General features: G+C 39.8%; 1 protein-coding gene across 4 annotated transcripts in view; it reads left to right on the top strand.

Annotated features, from left to right (window-relative positions):
• AFF3 (ALF transcription elongation factor 3) overlaps positions 1–19,699 on the top strand; it is a 321,011-nt gene that overhangs the window by 41,044 nt on the left and 260,268 nt on the right. For all 4 annotated transcript variants that reach the window (XM_062628534.1, XM_062628535.1, XM_062628536.1 and 1 more), the window contains exons 2-3: positions 7,707–7,827; positions 12,627–13,430. In XM_062628534.1, the coding sequence (XP_062484518.1) occupies positions 7,707–7,827; positions 12,627–13,430 (925 nt within the window). The remainder of the gene's footprint in view (positions 1–7,706; positions 7,828–12,626; positions 13,431–19,699) is intronic.

Below are 19,699 nucleotides of genomic sequence, written 5' to 3' on the forward strand. Positions count from 1 at the left end.
TAAGGAGTTGATTATAGGATTACCCATTAATACTGAACAGTCAAATTTTTGATATCTACATATACTGTAGGTATGGACTGGTGGGTTTTTATCATATGATGAAGTTATTTTTCCTGAAACAAACAAACCAACAAATCTTGAATTCCATCTCAATTTCTCTCATAAAGCAAAACTTCACTGAGGGAGGAAAATGTGAAAATGTGAACGTTTTATCTGTCACAGGGCTGGAAGAGGTGCTCTTGTACAAGCAGGTGTTGAACTAAATTGGATTTTTTTGTAATGTTCCTTTGTCGTGATGTTTACAGCTCTGACTCAACAACCTAGATCCCAGTCTCAGTTGCAGCCCGAAGTTTTCTCAGTATTTCAAAACATGTTTAAAATTCAGTCAGGTTGCATGCAAAGCATTCACATTCTATGAATGTCGGGTGTGTGTGCCTATAATATGATAACTAGGCCCACAATTAGTCTTTCCTTGCTTCCTTCCAGTTTCCCATTGTGAGCCCTCAGAAGACCTGCCTTGAATGCTCGGATAGTGATTTTGCATATAGGATATGTGCGTGTATATATATACATATATATGTATGTTATCTATATATGCACTTGTTTGGTGGATGCTATATATCTGCCCCTGAAAATATAGCTCTCCATTTTTGACTCAGAATTTCCAGGCAGATAATTAAAGCAATCTCACACCTTGCAGCCCACAGCTGCCACCGTGCAAGCGGCTGGCCCAGCGCAGCTGTTCCGATCATATTCATGTTTGGACGGTAGTGTTTCATGGCTAATACAAATCATAAACAGGCTGTAAAAGCTGAAGCATCAATGAATCCTAGCTTTGAAATTGCTGGAAGCTAAAGTTTTAAAACTGATACTGCAAAGTGAAAAATGAAATTTAACCAGGCATTTTGGTGAAGGAAAAATAATTTATTGGATGTAAGATGAAAAGCTGTGAGAGTAAACATCAATCTCATCTTAGACACATGTCATTGATTGATGTTTGCTCTGTGCTGCTGCCTGGAGGTAAACTCTTTGAAATAGCAAACTAGGTACTTTATCTGTCTGTGGATAGGAGCACAGTTTGTTAAGTTACTGCTTTTTTTGAGACCCTGCTACATCTTTATGTTCAATCAAAGTGAAAACAGTAAATCAGAGTAATTGCTTTACCCCACGGCATTTCTGTTTGTAAATGGGAAAAAATACTGTAAAAATCCTCAAATTAACTTCTGCTGTTTAAGCTAGATAAAAAGTCTAAAAAAATCCGTTGCAACCTGGGAAGGTATTTTACTGATTATGCCACTTGTTCATCAAAGGCAACCCTTTTGTTATAATCGAACTAATAGTTCAAATGTCGTTAGGGAAAACATTTAATGCTCAAAAATGTAAGGTTGCCATATCCAAGAGCTCTCCATAACCCATTAGTAATGAGATCCCAAACAGGCGTCATTTATACTTAGCTGGAAATGGAACTCATACCAAGAAATTGGCCAGCAAAAACCATGGACACAAACACTGAACTAGAAAACAGGCATTAAATGATAGCACTTCTATGTTAAACACAGCAATTCAGCAAGCAAAATGACCTGAATTGTTGTAATTAAGTTGTCAAAATTAAGAGTCTTTTCTAAAAATGTCTGGGGCTATTGGTTTTACAAGGTCCCAGGCTGGTTGGTCCTTTTGTGTTTTAAATTACTGCAGAATACAGGAATGACAGCACATTTAAATTCAGAATCCAATTTCTATTCTGAATTCAGTTTCATAATCACTGTCCTGCATCAGGGTTGGACTGTTTTTTTATTGTGTTATGTAAGTTTTCCCCTTGAGTTACTCTATTTAGCTACTTTCTCATAAATGTGGTAATTCAGGGGAGAATTAGACCATTAAATATTTAAGAAAATGGCCTCACTTCAGCCTGAAATTTAGTATATTGAGCTCTGTGCTAGATTACACTTTGTGGGGAAATGTTGAGAATAATCAGTAAACCATTTTAAAATTTATTTTCTTGAAATATTGCCTGTTTTTCACAGTTTTGAAGCAGTTCCAACTTTGTTCATGATTCAGAAATGACCAGTTGCTAAAATTTAATTTCAAAGATATATGTGTCCTCACAGAAATCTTGTGCACAGGTCTAGTTTTATTCTTGAAACGCATGTATCTTTTAGTCGCCTATGGTGTGGGTTGTATTTTGAAGGTTTTTTTCTTGTTTGGTTGTTTGGATTTTTGGAACATGATCAGCTCTGTACAGTCCCAGGAGATATTAAAGGACTGCACCTGATAGCTTGGGGATGGTATCATTTCCATGACACTGCGAGTGGGAGTTGCGGTCTAACAGTTTTGTGTGGAGTCTCTTAATCTGATTATGGAAGAAGAAGGGCCAGTCTGGGCACAAACAGGGAGGAAGACGAAACCTGGGAAAGTAGCTCAGCCCTTGCAAATGGGATCTAGGTCTTCTCCAGCAAAACTCTGCCAGGAGCCCCTGGGAACTGTGGTTTTGCCAATTTAAGATACTGTGGCGTGTTAGCATGAAGTGTCAGCTCTGCTCTTGTTATTAATATGTCTAGACTTCAGGTTCTGAATGTTTTGTGGGAACGTAGCTGCTGGGGTGAAGGATATCAGCCTCCTGGGTCAAAAACATTAACTGCAAATAAGCAAGCTACTCCTGCTAAATCTGTATCACAATACTGACATGTGTGGGTAGAAGGACAGGGTGTGTGTGTGTGGGGGGGGTGGTGTTGCAAAGCCTTCACAATTCAGAAAATAATGAACTAAATCTTTGGACTGGAAAATGATATTGGAAGGTCTGGAAAGGCAGAGGCGAGATTGCAGGTTACTGCAGACTATAATGAGTTCAGTAATTGTCACCAGGTGTGTGTATACACGCAGTAACGCTTTCCTCTGTCATGCTGGCAGGGCAGCCAGAGTCGTTGTCCTCTTCCTTTGCAAGAAAATATATTGATGCAATGCAAGAGGAGCACCAGCAATCTTACCCTCAATTTACTTACTGTGCCTCATACAGCCTCAAAGATGTTACAGGAATGGTGATCTTGTAGCAAAATAGCAGTATCTTTCCTGAGTTTCCCCTTAGTGATGTGGCAATTTTGTGGTTTCTGAAAAGGTCAAGCATCATCATTAATGAACACCATACATCTGTGAAGGCGTGTAATTCCTCAGTGAAGATGGAGTGCTTTAGTTGGGAGAAAAGGACACCTTCCTCTGAATGCCACACTTGGGTGTTCTCTAAACACCCTCTAAAACTGAAGGACAGAGTAGGTTGGTGCATTGTCTCCATGCAGTTCATCATGAAGATTAGACCTTTTTATTTTTGTTCCAAGTAGTGATGTGTGCGGGGAGTAAATTGTGTCAGAAAGGGTGTGCTTAAAAAGAAACAACTCACAAACAAGTAAGAAAAGGAGACTTTTCAACACTTTAAACTTTAGGGTTTTATATGATTGCTTTCAGCCTAGCCCAAGACACCAGAACTCTTTGGACTTTGTAGGAGATTAAATCCAGTCCCAGGTTTTTCAGGTAAGGTTATTGCTCTGCTCCTATGCTGTCCCCTGAGCCGTCTCTGTCTATTTCTAATTAAGGACTGAAGGAAACGATTCCTTCTGATGTCAGGAGTAACATGAAGAAAGCTATATGCATTTCTGTCAGTACTGTGGGGAGGCTGGTTCTGCAGCCACCCCCTCATCAGGAACCAGTATGCCTGGGCTCTCCTCCTCTTGTACTTTAACCTCAACCAGCAACTAAACCTCACAAAGCTGCTTGCTCGCTCCCTTCCCCTGGTAGGCTAGGAGAAAGAATTGAAAGAGTAAAAATGTGAAAACTCATGAGTTGAGATAAAGACAGATTAACAAGTAAAGCAAAAGCCACACATACAAGCAAAGAAAAACAAGGAATTCATCCACTTCTTCCCACTGCAGGCAGGTTTCAGCCATCTCCAGGACAGCAGGGCTCTGTCACGAGTAACAGTTACTTGGGAAGACAAATACCATACCTCCAAACGTCACCTTCTTCTTTCTTCATGCAACTTTATATGCCGAGCATAATGCTGTATGGTATAGGATATTGCTGTGGTCAGTTGGGGTCAGCTGTCCCAGCTGTGTCCTCTCCCAGCTCCTTATGCATCCCCAGCCTACTCACTGGTGGTGTGGTGTGAGGATCAGAAAGGGCCATGACTCTGTGTAAACCACTGCTCTGCATATAACAAGACCATCCCTGTGTCATCAACACTATTTCCAGCACAAATCCAAAACATAGCCTCAAACCAGCTACTCTGAAGAAAATGAACTCCATGCCAGCTGAATCTAATGCGTTTCTTCAAGCTTGTCTCATGGGGACCCACACGTACCTAGCACATGGCTAAAGACTGTGTACCCATCAAGGTAATCTTCCAACAGGCACCACAACAAACTGAAATTTAATAAACATATCTACTCTGAGAATTTTGGCACTCCATTGGTATTCTGATCTGTAAAATGTCTGAAAGTAAAATTGTTCAAAGTATCCTAAAAGAAGCAGAGAAGGCAGGGCTGCTGTGACTGAGTGGTAGTGATGGCGTGCTGAAAGAGCTTTGAGCCTGTGACATTATTCATTGGTATGTCCAGTATGTCTCTTGGCAGATCTTAGGGGTGAAATAAATCAGAGTGTGGTTTTAAAGCAGTGTGATAAATTCAGGATAGTGTAATTTTTATAATACAACTTTTATTCATAACTTTTGCAAGTGTTTGACTTGTTACTCATGCTTCAGTTCATGTTCTTTAAGCATGAATTTGAAACAGATGCAGCATCCTAAAAATAAAAATATACCATTGTAAAACTGTTCAAATTAATCTTTTTGGAGTCTGACCTGTATAAAACAAATGTAAATGACACTGACTTCTGAGAGATGAATGGCTGCGTGTTCTTTGGTTTCTAAGTCTTGCAAAACTGCTTCAACATTTACACCCATGCTAGAAAAACTTATCATCAATAAATGGATGTGTGAATGTGTATATAACATATATGAATACGTCACCCACGTGCGCACCCACCCGCGTAAACCAGTGAGGAAAAAAATCTTGAGGTTTCCACAAACTTGTTCTTGATGGTTGAGCTATGGAAAAGACACACACTGTAAGTGATTAAAAATGTGCGTACACTTTTGGGATTGTTTTAATTTGCAAATTTAAAAAAAAAGAAAGAAAGCTATTAAAAAGAATCATTTTCCATTAACTGCAGTGTTTGCAATAAAGACAATTATAGCAGTTGTCAGTATTCTCCTTGAACCAAAATAAATAAATACATTTGGTGACATACGTTCAAGGAAATGTGATTGTTGCAATGTTCATGCAAATAAGGAGCAGCCTTACAAATGCGAGAGATTTTGCCATCTGGTATTACCACAGGAATGCAACTCTTGACTTGTAGCTCTTTCTAACTTACTGCTTATAGATGGCATATTAGAGATCATCACATGTTTTTTCCATTTGCATAATCATTCTGAATTATTGCAGGTTGTGCATTGCATTAGCAACAGTGAACATCTCATTCGGGAAGGGGGCTCAGAGATCTGATGACTTATATGTCTTCATCAATTATGCCTCCACCAAATAACTAAAGGGATTCAAATGTTCTTCCACTTCAGAAGTATCACACCAGTGCATTTTCAAGTTTGTATGAGGTCTAGTGAAGAATGTTGCTCTTGTTTACTTCCTAGAAACCAGGTAGAGATCATTATATTATAATTAATCTCAGGGGAGCTGCCCATTTCTCTTTGTCTGTAGGCTGCATTTCTCTTTGTTTTCAGAGTCCAAATTTAAAGCATCTCAAAGAGTCAAGAGATTCTGGAGAAGGAAACATGGCAACTCCCCAAAACCCTAACCAAACAATAGCTATCCAGCATGGCAGAAAGTCTACTTTAGACACAGAGATTGATGTTAGGAAGTCTTTTACCCTGGCATAACTGATGGGAATATGCTCAGGTAGCATGATGTACTAGGTGAAGACCATTGCTCTCACAGCAGTAAATGACAGCTGCTCTTCCTCTGGCCTCTGCAGTGTGTGCAGTAGATGATCTCCACTCACTGGGACCCTATGGAGAAGCCTTTTCTATCCCCTTCTTCCTGGAGAAAGGCATTTTCCTTGCCCAAAACTCCACCCCTTCCATTGCCTTCTCATTACACCATTTTCCAAAGAGAGGTGTTGGTGTAAATAACATGCATAACACGTGAATAACAAGATGGGATAAACCCCCCAGAAACTCAGCCTGTAATTGGAATAAACAAACTGGTGGTTGGAAGCTGCCTCCAACGTGCTGTACTGAAACCCTATGTTTCACAATAAACCCCCATGTTTAAGGGCCCTGCTTGGTGTCTGGCATCTACCTTTAGATGTCCTCAGACCTATCAGAAAGATACTCCACAGTCCAGTTCGAGTTAGCAGCACAAACAAGTAAACAAGATTTTATGTTCTTTTGGTGACTGCTAAGGCATTGTTTTTAAATACTAATAGCATCTAGCATATCCTATGTATCTTCAGCTTTCTCAAGCCTTGAATTAGAATCAGATAGCTGTTGGCCTTTTGACTGCCTTGCCTGAGGCATACTAGGTAACGTCACATGGGTAGCTGATGCAACATATGTTTTACTATCTGGGAAGCTGGTTAGCAAGAGAACCTTTTTCTTATTAGCACATGGTGCACTTACATGACATTAATATATATTTCTACTTTACAGATTTACAGTGCCAGGAGAAAGACATTAGCTAAGCTAAGCAAAACAGGCAATCAGCATACTCGTCATACTGTCCTGAAATAACATGTAGACCTGATTAAATACATTGGTTTCCTTTGTGAGGGGAATAAAATATAGCAGGCTGAAATGTGTAAACCTGTGTTGTTCTGTGGCAATTCATGGAAAGGATTCTCTGGTTTATGTTGTCATGCATTAAACCAGAATTCTGGGGGGAAAAAAATAGTTTTTTTTTAATTTATTCTGGATGTCTGTATAGGAGGCAAGCTAGTTAATTTCTGAAAATTAATACCACTTTGTAAAGCAGTGATTTTATTCTTCCTTCAGCTACACTCTACCATCCATACATACACTATCATGCCAGTATTCATTTATTCATGCTCTGACATTGTGATAGTGTCAAATCCATCAGAAAGAGGAATTGTTTCAGTAGTAGTTTCACGACTTGGCTGATTAACAGAGATCAGAAGAAGCAGCCTAACTGTGGAAACCACTGCAGCATGTAGTTTTAACAGCTCTTTAGGGAGCTAGTTAATGAAAGAATCACTACAGAAACACATCCATGTGAAAAAAAGGAGCATTCTCATACAACACTCAGAGGATATGTCATAAGTGGAAATATGTTCATAATTTCTATTTACTCATAGCTGTAATTACCATCTGCCTTAAGAGTACCTTCAGTCTTTCTCAAAGTTGCTTAGACATATCCTTTGTCACATTTCTGCACAGACTAGATGCTGCCCTGTGAGTTCTTTCTTATTCTTCTGTAAGAATTTAATTATCTATTCTCTGTGTGAAGAAAGCACCAGCATTCCCAGAGACCTGAGCCTTCCCAGCCTGCTTGGACTGGCATTCATGTTCTTACTTATTTTTGCCATCTGTCTTCAAACCAGAGTTCTTCACTTTTAAATTCATGTTGCTTTATATGTTGCCCAATAATTTTTAACTCTTAAAAAGCTATTCCTCTCTTTTGCTGCAGTGTCTATGAGCCAGATAGAAATGTGCTGCGAAGGAAAGAATGGGAAAGGAGAAATCAGGAGGCCCAGCAGGAGGATGGAGCATTTAACACGAGTTACTCCCTCTTCAGTGAACCATACAAGGTAGATGCTTCCCAGCTGGGTGGCTCTTTGTTTATTCATTTATTCCACAGTACAAAAAATGCAGCCTGCAGAAGGTGTTGTCCAGGTTTCAGCACTGTCCCACAAGTGCTAGCCTCACAAAATTCACAGAGAACGTTTATGGTTCATTGAGAACTGGATTTTGTGTGGGTGTGTATACAGATATATATAAACCTCTTAGAATGTTCAGCAGCACACGAGAATGAAATAAACTATAAATATCCTAACAATATTTGAGATGGAATTCAAACTAGGAGATGAAGGTGACGGTGGCCTGTTTTTGCAACACTTTGAAAACAAGTGTGTTTAAGTTCTGTGTGAAGGTCAACAGTAAGCATTATGCTCTGGCCAAGGTTAATGCAGTGAAATATCTTGGCGTTCACCTTTTTCAACCAAGCCTTTGTGAAAAGGTATCCTATGGGGGCTGCTCCCCTCCCCAGCTAACACAGTGCCTCTGCCTGCCTGCATCAAAGCATCATCATGTATCCTGTGCTCTGCCCTTCCAGAAATGTCCAAGTTACTGTTAAAACCACCACCTTGTGAAACCCTTTCCTCCATACAACATCACTTGTCTTTGATGTTCTGGGTGCTTTAGTGCCTCTTTTCAGGAGTCCTATCTGGGATTTGGCACTTAGCTTCAACACCAGGCTTCCACGCTTCTGAGTTTCTGCCTGTGCTCCAGCGTCATCCTGTAGCTTGCTGTTCTTTCAGGTTGCTGGTTTTATCTAGTCTCTAATAAAAAAGATCAACCACTTTCAAACCATGTCCCTTAATGGAAGACACAAAGCTGACCTCCAGCTGCCCGAATTTCAGATTCATTACAGAGGCATTTAGAATCCATGGCAAATGTCCTGAACTCTTCAAGACTTGACTTGAAAAATCTACTTTGAGACTAGTTTAGGGCTAACCGATGAAAAAAGGCCTGAAAAGCTTAAGTCAGTTGCATCTTGTCATCTTGTGAGGACTCTGCTGCAATGGGGACTTAATAGTTTTCCATTTGGTAGGTTCAATTAAATAGACCTCTCAAAGCAGGGCCTGTCATTTTTCTAGGTCCCTGATACCATCATGTCTGTGGTACCTCCATTGGTAATACTGAAACTCAAATCACTTTTAGGAGTGGTATAGTTGCAGTATTTTGTAAACTTTGATTATTACCTGTGTGCCAGTGTACTGATCGTCGTGGCACAGACTGCATGTATCATAAACATACCAGTAGTTTCTGAGCAATGGTGTCTGAAGGCACTTCTATGCAACTACAGTATAATTCCATCAGCTTTAATAGGAGTGGATGAAAAATCATTACCAACTCTAGAAGCAAAGTGGATATTGAATGTCATGTCTACACTGGCAGTGGACCATTGGGCAGCCTGAACTTATCCAAAACAGTTATGAACCTCCAGTGTGGGGGTACAGAGCTGTGACGTGGACATTTTGATTTACCATGGAGAGAGGCTAACTGCAAAAGAGGAAACCTTTCTGCAAAAGCAAAACTGAAACACACTCTTACTGTCTTTAAAGAGCATGTTCAGGCTTTGGATTTTTCCAGAAGGGAATGAAGTTACAGCAGACATTCACTGCAAGATCTGATTAAATTCAGTGTTCCTCTGCGCAACTTGAGAAAGGGAGGTAAAGCCAAAGGATTTGCACTCTGAAGGCCATATCTGAAAATCAAAGGCATACTGGAAATCTCTTAAATCTGATGTCCTCTCTCACCTTGACATGTACCACTACTCCTGTAACATCAGATTTTTGAAAAATCCTGACTCTTTGGGTTGCCCTGTATCCTGTTCAAAGTAGCCATAGCAACCCTTTATGAAGGATTACAGGAAATCCAGTATCTTTCACTTAAAATGTCTTTTAAAGGGGGTGAAAAAGTAGGGAATTAGGCCTGGATATTTCCTGGACAGAACACCTTGCCTCATTAACCGTATCAGTATTTTTAAGGAAGAAAAAAATCTGATGGCCTTCCATGCTACCATCAGTTTATTTTTAGAAGTGTTGGATCTTTCAGTCTTCAAATGCATGGATTCATCTTGCATTGCAGAAGAATGTCAGAGCACTGTAAGTTAGAAATGTTTGCACAAAATGCTTTTCTTACTTACTCATTTTGTGATCATGTTTTCCCTAACTGAATGATCAAGTAAGGCCAGCAATATTTCAGTGCAAATAATAGGACAAATTGTTACATCTAAAGCATATAACTAGTTACCTCAGATTCTGTCTTGTTCCCATGAGGAGGTAGGTGAACTCTTCTGGATGAGATCAGCTCAAAGTTGTCCCCAGTGTATCCAGAAGGAATAAACAACACCAACTGGTTGTCAGCATGTGCTGTAGTACCAGCATTAGATCAGTTTGCTGCTTGTGGTTATCTGAGATCTGTCAATATGAGGTGTCTCTGTGTAAGCCTCACATCACAACCATATAGAAGAAAACATGCTGACATTTCTGGGCTGGTGATAGTCTACAGATAATCTGCCATTAGGCTTTTATTTCCTTCCCATCCAAATAGCAGCCTTCAGAAAGAATGGGCCTTCTGTTAGGGAAGTTGGACTTCCGAGGGGGAAAACTTGCACATAAATACTTTTATGTTTATGGGCCTAGAAGAACATGGGTGGAGAGCTGCCCTACAAACTGTCTGTGCTGTAGGAGACTTGCAGGTGTAGGGGGCACCATTCAATTTGGTAGTTCTTGTCATCATGCTCCCAGCAGGGAAAGAAACCTCATACACATGCTTGCTGAATCAAACTGAGTGCTCAAGGGCAGATCTCCCTCCATAGAGGGAAACTAGAAAAAGATCTCTCTACAAGTTATCTACATGAGATTGAGGATCCACCAGAATCACAGAATAGATCCACTGGATAAAATGAAATTTTTCTGTGCTTTCTGGAAAATAAGTCTGCTGGTTAAGGAGATGCCCAAGTGTAGAAACCATTTCATTGATCCCAGGAGACACACGAGTTTATCTCCCACCTTCTTTGTTTTCAGACGTGATGCTTCCCATTTTCGAAGCATTTTTAATGGTTTCTTCTTCAGGAAATTGGCGTGATTCCTGTGAAGTGAAGGAACGCCCTTTTTTAAAACCATTTGCTGTCTGTGAATTAATGTTTAATATTTATTTTCATAGCAGGTTATTGTCCTTGTGAAAATAGCAGCTGCATATGCAGAAAGAAGATCAGGCTATAGTGGTTAAGCCATCTTATTCCAAGTTTGCAAAGCAGTGTTGTGGGTGCAACACTTCTGAGCTTTTCCCTTTCTGCTTCCATCCAATATACATTCTTGATATATATGTAATTCTAGCCTTGTAACAAATGCATATTGAAAAACTAGCTGCAATGTATTATACGTATTTACAAGGTAGTGTCCTTGAAATTGAGGGTGGGCAAGTTCCAAGCAAGATAGGACTGCTTCTATTGTCTGACTAAGGAATGCTTCACCTGTAGTCCTCTGAAAGGTAGCGTGTGGCAATCGCTGTACTCATCGATAGGGCATTTTCTTTTGGATTCAATTGGGGTTCTTTTACAGGAATCTCTAAAAAAAGAAGATTCTGAACTAGAGAAGTTTGCCTTATATTTTTGTTTGAGTGACTCAATTTTATTTGAAGGCTTAAACCCCCTCAAAATATACCAATTTTCCAGAGCAACTGATGTTACTGCTGCATCTTTCATATCCTTCCTATAACTTTAAGGGAGTCTTCTCCACTCCCTTTACTTCCTTCTTTTTCCTTCTTTTTGTTTTCCTCTAAAACAGCGAGTCTTAAGATGAAAGCTTTGTCTTCTGAAGCAAATAGGAGTTTTCCTTTCCCAACCCCATGTCTGGAAGAGAGAAAGGAGAGCACCACTGGCTCTCTTTACTGTCTTCCTCTGAAAACATAAAGTGAAAGACATCACACACCTGAATCTTGGCAGGGTTCAGAAAAATCTCTGCTGCATAAATACTAATGATACACCCTATTGCTTACAGTGGCTTTTTAGAGCAAGAGTTTTCAATCTTTTCCAGTATGTTTTATTTGCTTGTTTTATTTCTTTGTGGAGCTTCTGCCTTTTCATTCAGGACGGATGATTTTAAAGATAATGATTATTTTTAAAGGGGCAGGAGGGTGGCTGTTTTCCCCCTGCTGCACATAGAAAGCACTAAGCAATGTGAAGAATTTGGGGAGTTCTGTTCACCTCTTTTCTTAAAAAAAAGGAGAGTGCCCTGGAGACATCCTGTCAGAGTATTTTCAAAGAAGGGACGTAATCATCTGTAGTTTTCCCATTGTCCCATGAGCTGTCTTCAAGTTGCCTCAGAGTATTTGGTTGGTTTAGACTGGTAAGTTCATTCAGTGATTACACTGGATGCTGTGTGCCTTCCCAGATGCCATGTGAAAACTTACGCAGGCAGAGAAGGAAATTGGGAAGGCAGTGTTTTCATTCCTGGCTGAAGGAGAGCTTGCACTGGGCTGTAGGAAAAGTTTTATAGTGGTCAGATTTAATCCAAACCATTCTGTGTACTTGCAATAATACATTTTCTAGTTTCCAGGTAATATACTTTAACTACAGCATGATACCAGTGATAGATTTCTTTTTTTATATACTCTAAGGCCCTTTATAGCTTTTCCAGTTCAGAGTAGATTTAAGATGTTGACAAGTGTCTTCAGAGACAATAAGGATTTTCGATTTCATCCCTGAACGCCGCTGCTGAATCAGGCAGTGCTACTTCAGTAAGGATTTGAGCAAAAGCATGCAGGGAATTTTGGTTTTCTTACGTTGACAGTTGCAGAACGCTCACTTTTTGTTTTGCAGACTAACAAGGGGGATGAGCTCTCGAATCGCATCCAGAATACACTGGGCAACTATGATGAAATGAAAGACTTGTTAACTGACCGATCAAACCAGAGCCACCTTGTTGGGGTTCCAAAATCTGGGATTCCTCAGATGTCTCTCCCCAGGCCTGATGAACATCTTATGGCAGACTCGAGACCGCCGCCTCCTCCTCCCATTTCCAGCACTACTTCTTCCACACCAGCAGTCCTATCTGCCCAGCAAAGCAAAAGCACCACAATGGGTTGGCAGAAGGCTGGGCACAGTGCCCCTTCAGATGGCCAACAGAAAGCAAGCAAGCATGGGCACCGGTCGCTGGAGTCACACAAGAGTGACTTCAAACTTGCGAACCCAAAATCCAGTCTGGATAAACTAAAACGCTATGCATCGAGTCCCACTTCCTCCTCCTCCTCCTCCAATGCTTCCCAGCAAAGCTCACTGAGGGCCACACTAGGAGACAACGTCAACAGGTTGCAGCAGCCAGCAAAGCTCAATTGTAGCTCAGAAGGAGGAGCTCAAGTGCAAGAAAGGCCAGCAAAACATGGTGGCGGCCACTGCGTCCAAAACTTCCCACCCTCTCTTGCTTCAAAGCCCAGTCTGGTTCAGCAGAAACCAACAGCTTATGTAAGGCCAATGGACGGTCAAGATCAGGCTCCTGATGAGTCTCCAAAGCTGAAGTTACAAGCAGAGACAACCAAGTCGTATAGGGGAGTGCCTTCTAACAAGCCTGATTCAGCCAGGACCAAGTCAAAGACAGCCAAGTTCAACATTCCTAAGCAAGAAGGGGTAAGTGGTTTTATGCTTTCTATGACTTATGCCTTTGGATGGACGGACAGTGCTTTAAAACTGCAAATTGCCCCTGTCTCTTTACACATTTTTAACATATTGGTTTGCATGTTGAATTTCCTTTTTAAATATTGACATAGCTTAATGCAAATAGCAGTCTCTCAGTACTATAAATGTGTCTCAGCAGTGAAATGCCCACTGCCTTCAGGACCACAAAGCCTCCTACGATGGCGCATTTTCTATATCTAATAGTATAAATTGTTTCACTGAGTTTTTCCTGAGTGTCTGCATATAAAGTCTGGATATTTTTAATTCCCTTTTTGTTTTGCTGCTAAGCAGGTGAATTACTTCTATCTGTTCATATTTCTTTACCGTCTTTCTCTTTGGCAATGATTAAATGAAATGCTTGTGATCAGAAGTAGTTCTGCCACCCTCATGATGTCAAAATAGTTTTGCAATCTAAATAAATTGCTTAATATGAAATTTGTGGAATAGATGAGAATGCAGCAACGTGACTCTGGATTTAGTTCATAGTATCTGTTTCTGTTTCAAATCAATTTCTGAAGATTGAAGTCTGCTTCTGAAGAGTCACCATCTGTAGAAACTCAGCCATGCTAGAAGTACGAGAACATACCTGAAAAAGCCTCTAGATAGCATTTCCGTTATCAGCAGTAGATACGAAAGATTTCTGCTTGGACTTATTTTATGTTAATTTACTTCACATTCTATTTATGCCAGTGGGACACCTTGCTTTATCACTTATATAGTCTGTGATTTCCTGTTTGATCCTTTTAGATGGAGAGGGAATAGTTGGTTTTGGCAGAATAAAGAGTGGTTTTTAATTTTTTCTGGGGTGCATTCAGAAGCCTATTTGCCAATACAAAGTTAGTCACATCATCTCCTCGTGCAAATCAGTAGAGCTCCCATGACTTAATTTATAGTAATAATAAGACTAAATGACTCTATTCGGCTGAATCACTGTGACTTTCTCAGAGCAGAGACAATGATTGTTTACTCTGATTTGACAACTGTGATGTGTCTTGAGATGTTTTTAGTCTTAACATTTTTGTTTCTGGCAATGTTAAAGGAGAGGAAAAATCTAATTTTGGGGGAGTTCTGTGGCCTCTTAATGCCTGTTTTTCAGAAACGGAGTTGAGTGTTGTATTCCCCCTTTGGTTCAGCTTGGGAAGGAAATCTCTCTGGAAGCAATTAATTCTCTTCGCAGTTTTAGGCGTTATACCCATGTGGTACTCTCTACAGAAAAGTTCCATCAGTTCCAAACAACACATAGGTGACATGTTGTTCCTGAAAAGGGGTTGTTTCAGGCTCTTAAGCCAGATTTGATAAGCAATTTAGCATTCACATACTGCTGTAATTGTGCAGATAGATCAGGTAATGGCAGATTCTAATATCCATTTAGCTATTATTACCTCTTTCTTGTGCTTCTATCTGCAAGCGGGAAGTATCATTACAACTAAAGATGCCTGTGGCAATTGTCTGGATCTTTCAGATTTTCCACCTTTACATGTACGCAGTACTCTAAGGACTAGTTTGGGAAGGAGTTTTGATAGGCAATCATTTGTTTGTCTGAAATTCAGGATTTACCATTTGCATTCCAAATTTGCCTACCTTAGGAAAGAAAACTTTAATTTGTTGTATGTAATCCATGCCAACGCATATGGCTAAATTTATACTACAGTTTCTAGACATGTAGTGTAAATGGTTTTGAGATTTCATTAAACCAGTTTGCTTAGATACTGATGGCAACGTAAGCTGTGCTAGGACAGAGTGGACTGCAGAGTAGCTACTGAGGGGTTTACCAACTTCTCACAGATTTTATGCGATGAAGTATTAATGAAACAGTATTTGATAACATAATATAAACATTTAACTGAAGTTGAAGGAGGTGAACTAAAACTATTTTCTGGTAAATTAAAAAAGAGCCAAACAATGAAAAAAAAATGGACAAATTACTCAGAAGAAGAATAGTAGGTACTATAGGTGTTTGGGTTTGAAACTGGAGCTAATGAAAGACAATGTTTAGATCTTGTGTTGGAGGACTGAGAGTCCTGGTGATAAAGTGCCCAGCTTTTTTTTTTCCTTTATCCTGACATTTCCTTTGTTCTAACATTTTCCATCCCCAGTGACAGAAGATGAAACTGGTAACCCACTGGTAGTGCTACAGGGATAAATATTGACCAAGACTGAAAGTTTTCTCAGTCAGTGTTGCTTAATCCACCCTCCCTTTAATTTTCAATCATACTTCTTTTTATTTCAAAATATTTTTCCATTCTTGTTATTTGTATCATACATCACTTAGTACAGTTTTGTAAGAATTTCCATGTGTGCTCTCAAACTTCTCCTTCGCATCAAATGCTCACTGTTCCCTATTAGGGACAGAAGTTTTACATTGCTCTCAGCAGAAAAGCTGTCATGGTCCTGTGAACGTTTGCAAGCAAATAGGGCCTCTCTTGTTCAGAGTGGGGCTAAAGGTGATGGCCAAGAATGACCTTGCATACACAGTGGCTGTGGGAAGAGTAGAGATGCCATACAGAATGATTATGAAGGAAAGCAGGCTGACAACAGTGTCAGGGAAGCTGTATGGAAATAAGAATGAGAGTGGCAGAAAAGCTGCCTAACAGCAGCCAAGAGAATATGAGAAGCAGGAGAGGGACAGAGAACTTGGGTATAGGGTATCTGGAGTGCAGGTGGTGGAATGAAGCTTTATGTCTGCTGACATAAAAGGTGTGTGGCTGAAATGGGCTAGGTAGGGAAGGTAGTGTGTTCTGGGGGTTAGTGTAGACAGCATTGTGAGGTGTTGCTGGCTCAGGATCAGCTTGTCTACCGGGATCCCCGGGTCGTTCCCTGAAGAGCTGACAGCCAGCCAGTCAGCCCCAGCTGACAACAGTGAGAAATGACCATTTCCCCAACTCCTGCAAATCTGAGGCACATGGAATGACAAGTGCTTCTGTGTGTGTTTTTTTTTATTTTCAACATCATGTGACTATAGGAAACTTCAAATTCCACAGAGAAAACCAGGAAACAAGCATATATTGTTATAAATCTCCTGATTTGCAAGTCCACCTACTAATGCGTTCAAGCTGAGTCCTCTGTTTCCATGCACTTGCATTTAGGTTATAGGACTTTCCAGAGTCCACCAGTACAGCTAACACTGATGCGCTTTCATTTGTGTTTATCAGTTTGAAGGAACCATCAGTGAAAAAATAAATGCACAATGAAACAAAGTTCACCTTCCTGTAGAAACTGAAGAAGCAGATGTCACACAAAGTGTGTGTGTCTTCAGCAGGCTACAAAATCCTCTTCTGTACCTCCCTTGAGGTTTTCAGAGAAACAGGGCACAAAGTTGGCTGCGGTACAGTTATTATTCACCAGAAATAAAATCACTCGAATACAAATTATAGACCATTACATTTCAATACGTGAAGAAGGTTGATTTCTAATGTAGTTCAATACCTCATTTAATGTTCTTAATCAGGTTTTGAAAGCCTTCAATATCTTGACACAGACTGAAGCTTACTTGGTTTTGGTTTTGTTTTTTTTTTAAATTGTTTCAATGAGAATAACTTTCACAGACCTGTGTGTGGAAAAGTAGCGGTTACTTATTTGGGAATTTAATCCTGAGGAGCCAGGCTCACCAGTGTTAGTTAGAATCCATATCCAACCTCCTGGTCCTTCCAAACTTGTCAGACTGCTCTGTAGAAATGATAGCTTGTCATCTCAAGTACTGATGTTTCACATTTTGAACTACTTAGGAATTATATTGCTGTAGGTTTTAAAACCCCACTATAGTGGATATAAGGGAAGACAAGTTTGATACCAAAGTATAAAGGAAAAGTGGCAGGAAAGTCAAGAGTCTTTCTTTTCAAAAATTTTGTTGAGTGAGACAATAAGAAAAATGTAAGATAGCAAATCATGGTTTTTACACCAGAGTTCTGTTTTAGAATTTCATCTCATGGGGTGCATGCTGCTTTATTATCACATTGAAGTAGCCTTATGTATTGTCCTTTGCTTACTTCTCTAAGGGTTATGGAGCAAGGAAATTGAGGTTGTACTCATGAGTGACTAGCAATCTAATGGTAAAAAGGATAGATTTGGTTCTGTTAAATTTGGTAACACATTTAGGTGACATTTACATAAGGTCATCCTGAGGACATGTTCTTATTCCACTTCATGGAGTACTAAGACAACTTCCTCTGCAGCAGAAGTAATGTAAAACGTTGAGTTGTTTTTGTTTTTTTTTTTTTCCATTTTTGCCCTGATCTTACTCGACAAATTCCTATTTGCCTGGATAAGATATTCCCTGCAGTCATTCTTGTTCAAGTGGCTATTTATAGCTATCAGCATCTGGCACAGGCACTAGCAAGCATTCTTTAAATCTGCTAACTTTTTTCACCTATCATTTCTACCCCATATATTAACGGGAAGCAAAAAAACCCCACGACTCTTCACTCCTTTTGTTTGCTTCCTCTGAAAAAAAAAAGCCTCCCAAATATAGACTTAGTGTCAGTAATTTGTTTAAAACTAGACACTTTTAGGGAGAGCTTTGGTGTGTAAGCATGTATAAGTAGTTCTATTCCAGTTTTAAATTGAAGGTGGAAATTCGTATGTAAAAAAACAAGTGCATGTTGTGTTTTTTGCATATGTAAAAAAACAAGTACATCTCATTTGACAACCAAAGCTCCAGCGTAGGCTAAAATGGGAAGATGGTCATGCTCAGTGCATGCTGAATCTACAGGAAAATAGAGGGGACATGGTGTCTCATGAGGAAAGAAAGTGGTTTAGAGGAAATCTGAGCCAAGTGCTGTTCCCCAGAGGCATGATGCCACCTTTCCACTGCTACAACAGAAGTGTTGAACTGTTGCAAGACTAAGACTTGCATCCAGATTTTTCTTTTCTCCTTTCCAGGGTTTTCAGTTCTATCCCAAAAAGGCAGAAATGAGACTAGGAAAGCAGTTGAAGATGCTTTTAGATGAAAAGGAAGGGAGAGTTTGAATGCATTAACAAAAAGGTCCAGATATCTTCCAGCACTGTTCTAGGACGTGCCCAAAGATGCTGGAGATTTAAGCACAGAATTAAGTGCATTGATACTCCTTTATCATTTATCAGCTTTATTGAAGAATTGCAGTGCTTGAGAAGCCAGTTAGCAATCATAGCACTTGAGTAATGTGAGTACTGTAAGTGTTGTAAGTGTGAGCCTGTTGTAGATGTTTTCTTTCCCAGATGTTCATGGGAATGAGTTAGCAAGCTGCATTAACAAGAAGACACAGCTCACTTGATCCCTGTAATGGTACCACTGACCTTCCCCACAAATAAAGGATGCTTTCCCATGTTAAAACAGGAAGAACTGGACAACAAGAGCAGTGTGGTGCAAAGATCCCTGCTAGTCATAGATTATTCAGAACCTCCGAGTGTGTCTGTGGGAGGGCTGTGCATTACTGCCTGGTTTTATGTAGGAGAGTTCAACTGACTAGGACTGCAAAGAAAGAGTGTATTAAATAGAGTGGTGCTTGAACTGCTTTTAACAAATATAACAGAGACCACAATGCACAAAGATGGATTTTTGGTATAGTTTTCAAATTGTGACACAAGCCTCTGCCTTTCTCACATTCTGCAGTCGCCAAGACACACTGTGACAGTATGTTCAAGCAGTTTCATTGAACACAGTGGGCCTAATCTCTCTGCTTATTCTTGCATGGCAGCTCTTGTAGAAGGAAAATACTGCTTAGACACCTTTACTTGACTTTTAGAGCTCTCTAGTTTTACTGTTTTTTCCCTCAGTGAAATAAGTCTCTTTTCCCTTTTGAATTAAATATCAAACTCTTTTTCTGCGAAAGCACTATCTAAATGTATCTATAGGTTTTAGAAAATAAAGAATTTATTTACATAGAGCCTGAAGTCTTCTATATGAACTAATTGCTATATGCTATGTGTTTGTTGCTATGGTGAATCTCTTGTTCCTCATGTTTTGCCCTGGTAGGATGACTATCATCAGAGAAAAATCTCTTGAAACTGGACTTAGACTTCTGATTGTCAAAGGAATTCTTTGATGTATGCACCTGCCTTTTTGCAAATTTTCCCCTTTGTTCTTTTCTAACTATTGAAAAAAATATTTCAAACACTTTTTCATAGTCTCTCTTAAGTCAGGCCCTCCCTTTATAAGACTGGTTCCTCCATCTTTTCTAAAGTTTGAAACATAACCACTTCTGGGGTAAGGAGAGCTCAATGGCTGTAAGAATATGGTTCACTTT

The sequence above is a fragment of the Pezoporus occidentalis genome, unplaced genomic scaffold (genome assembly GCF_034315485.1).
Source record: "Pezoporus occidentalis ecotype Australia unplaced genomic scaffold, CSIRO_AGI_Poc_V1 ctg32, whole genome shotgun sequence".
Classification (NCBI taxonomy): Eukaryota; Metazoa; Chordata; class Aves; order Psittaciformes; family Psittacidae; genus Pezoporus; species Pezoporus occidentalis.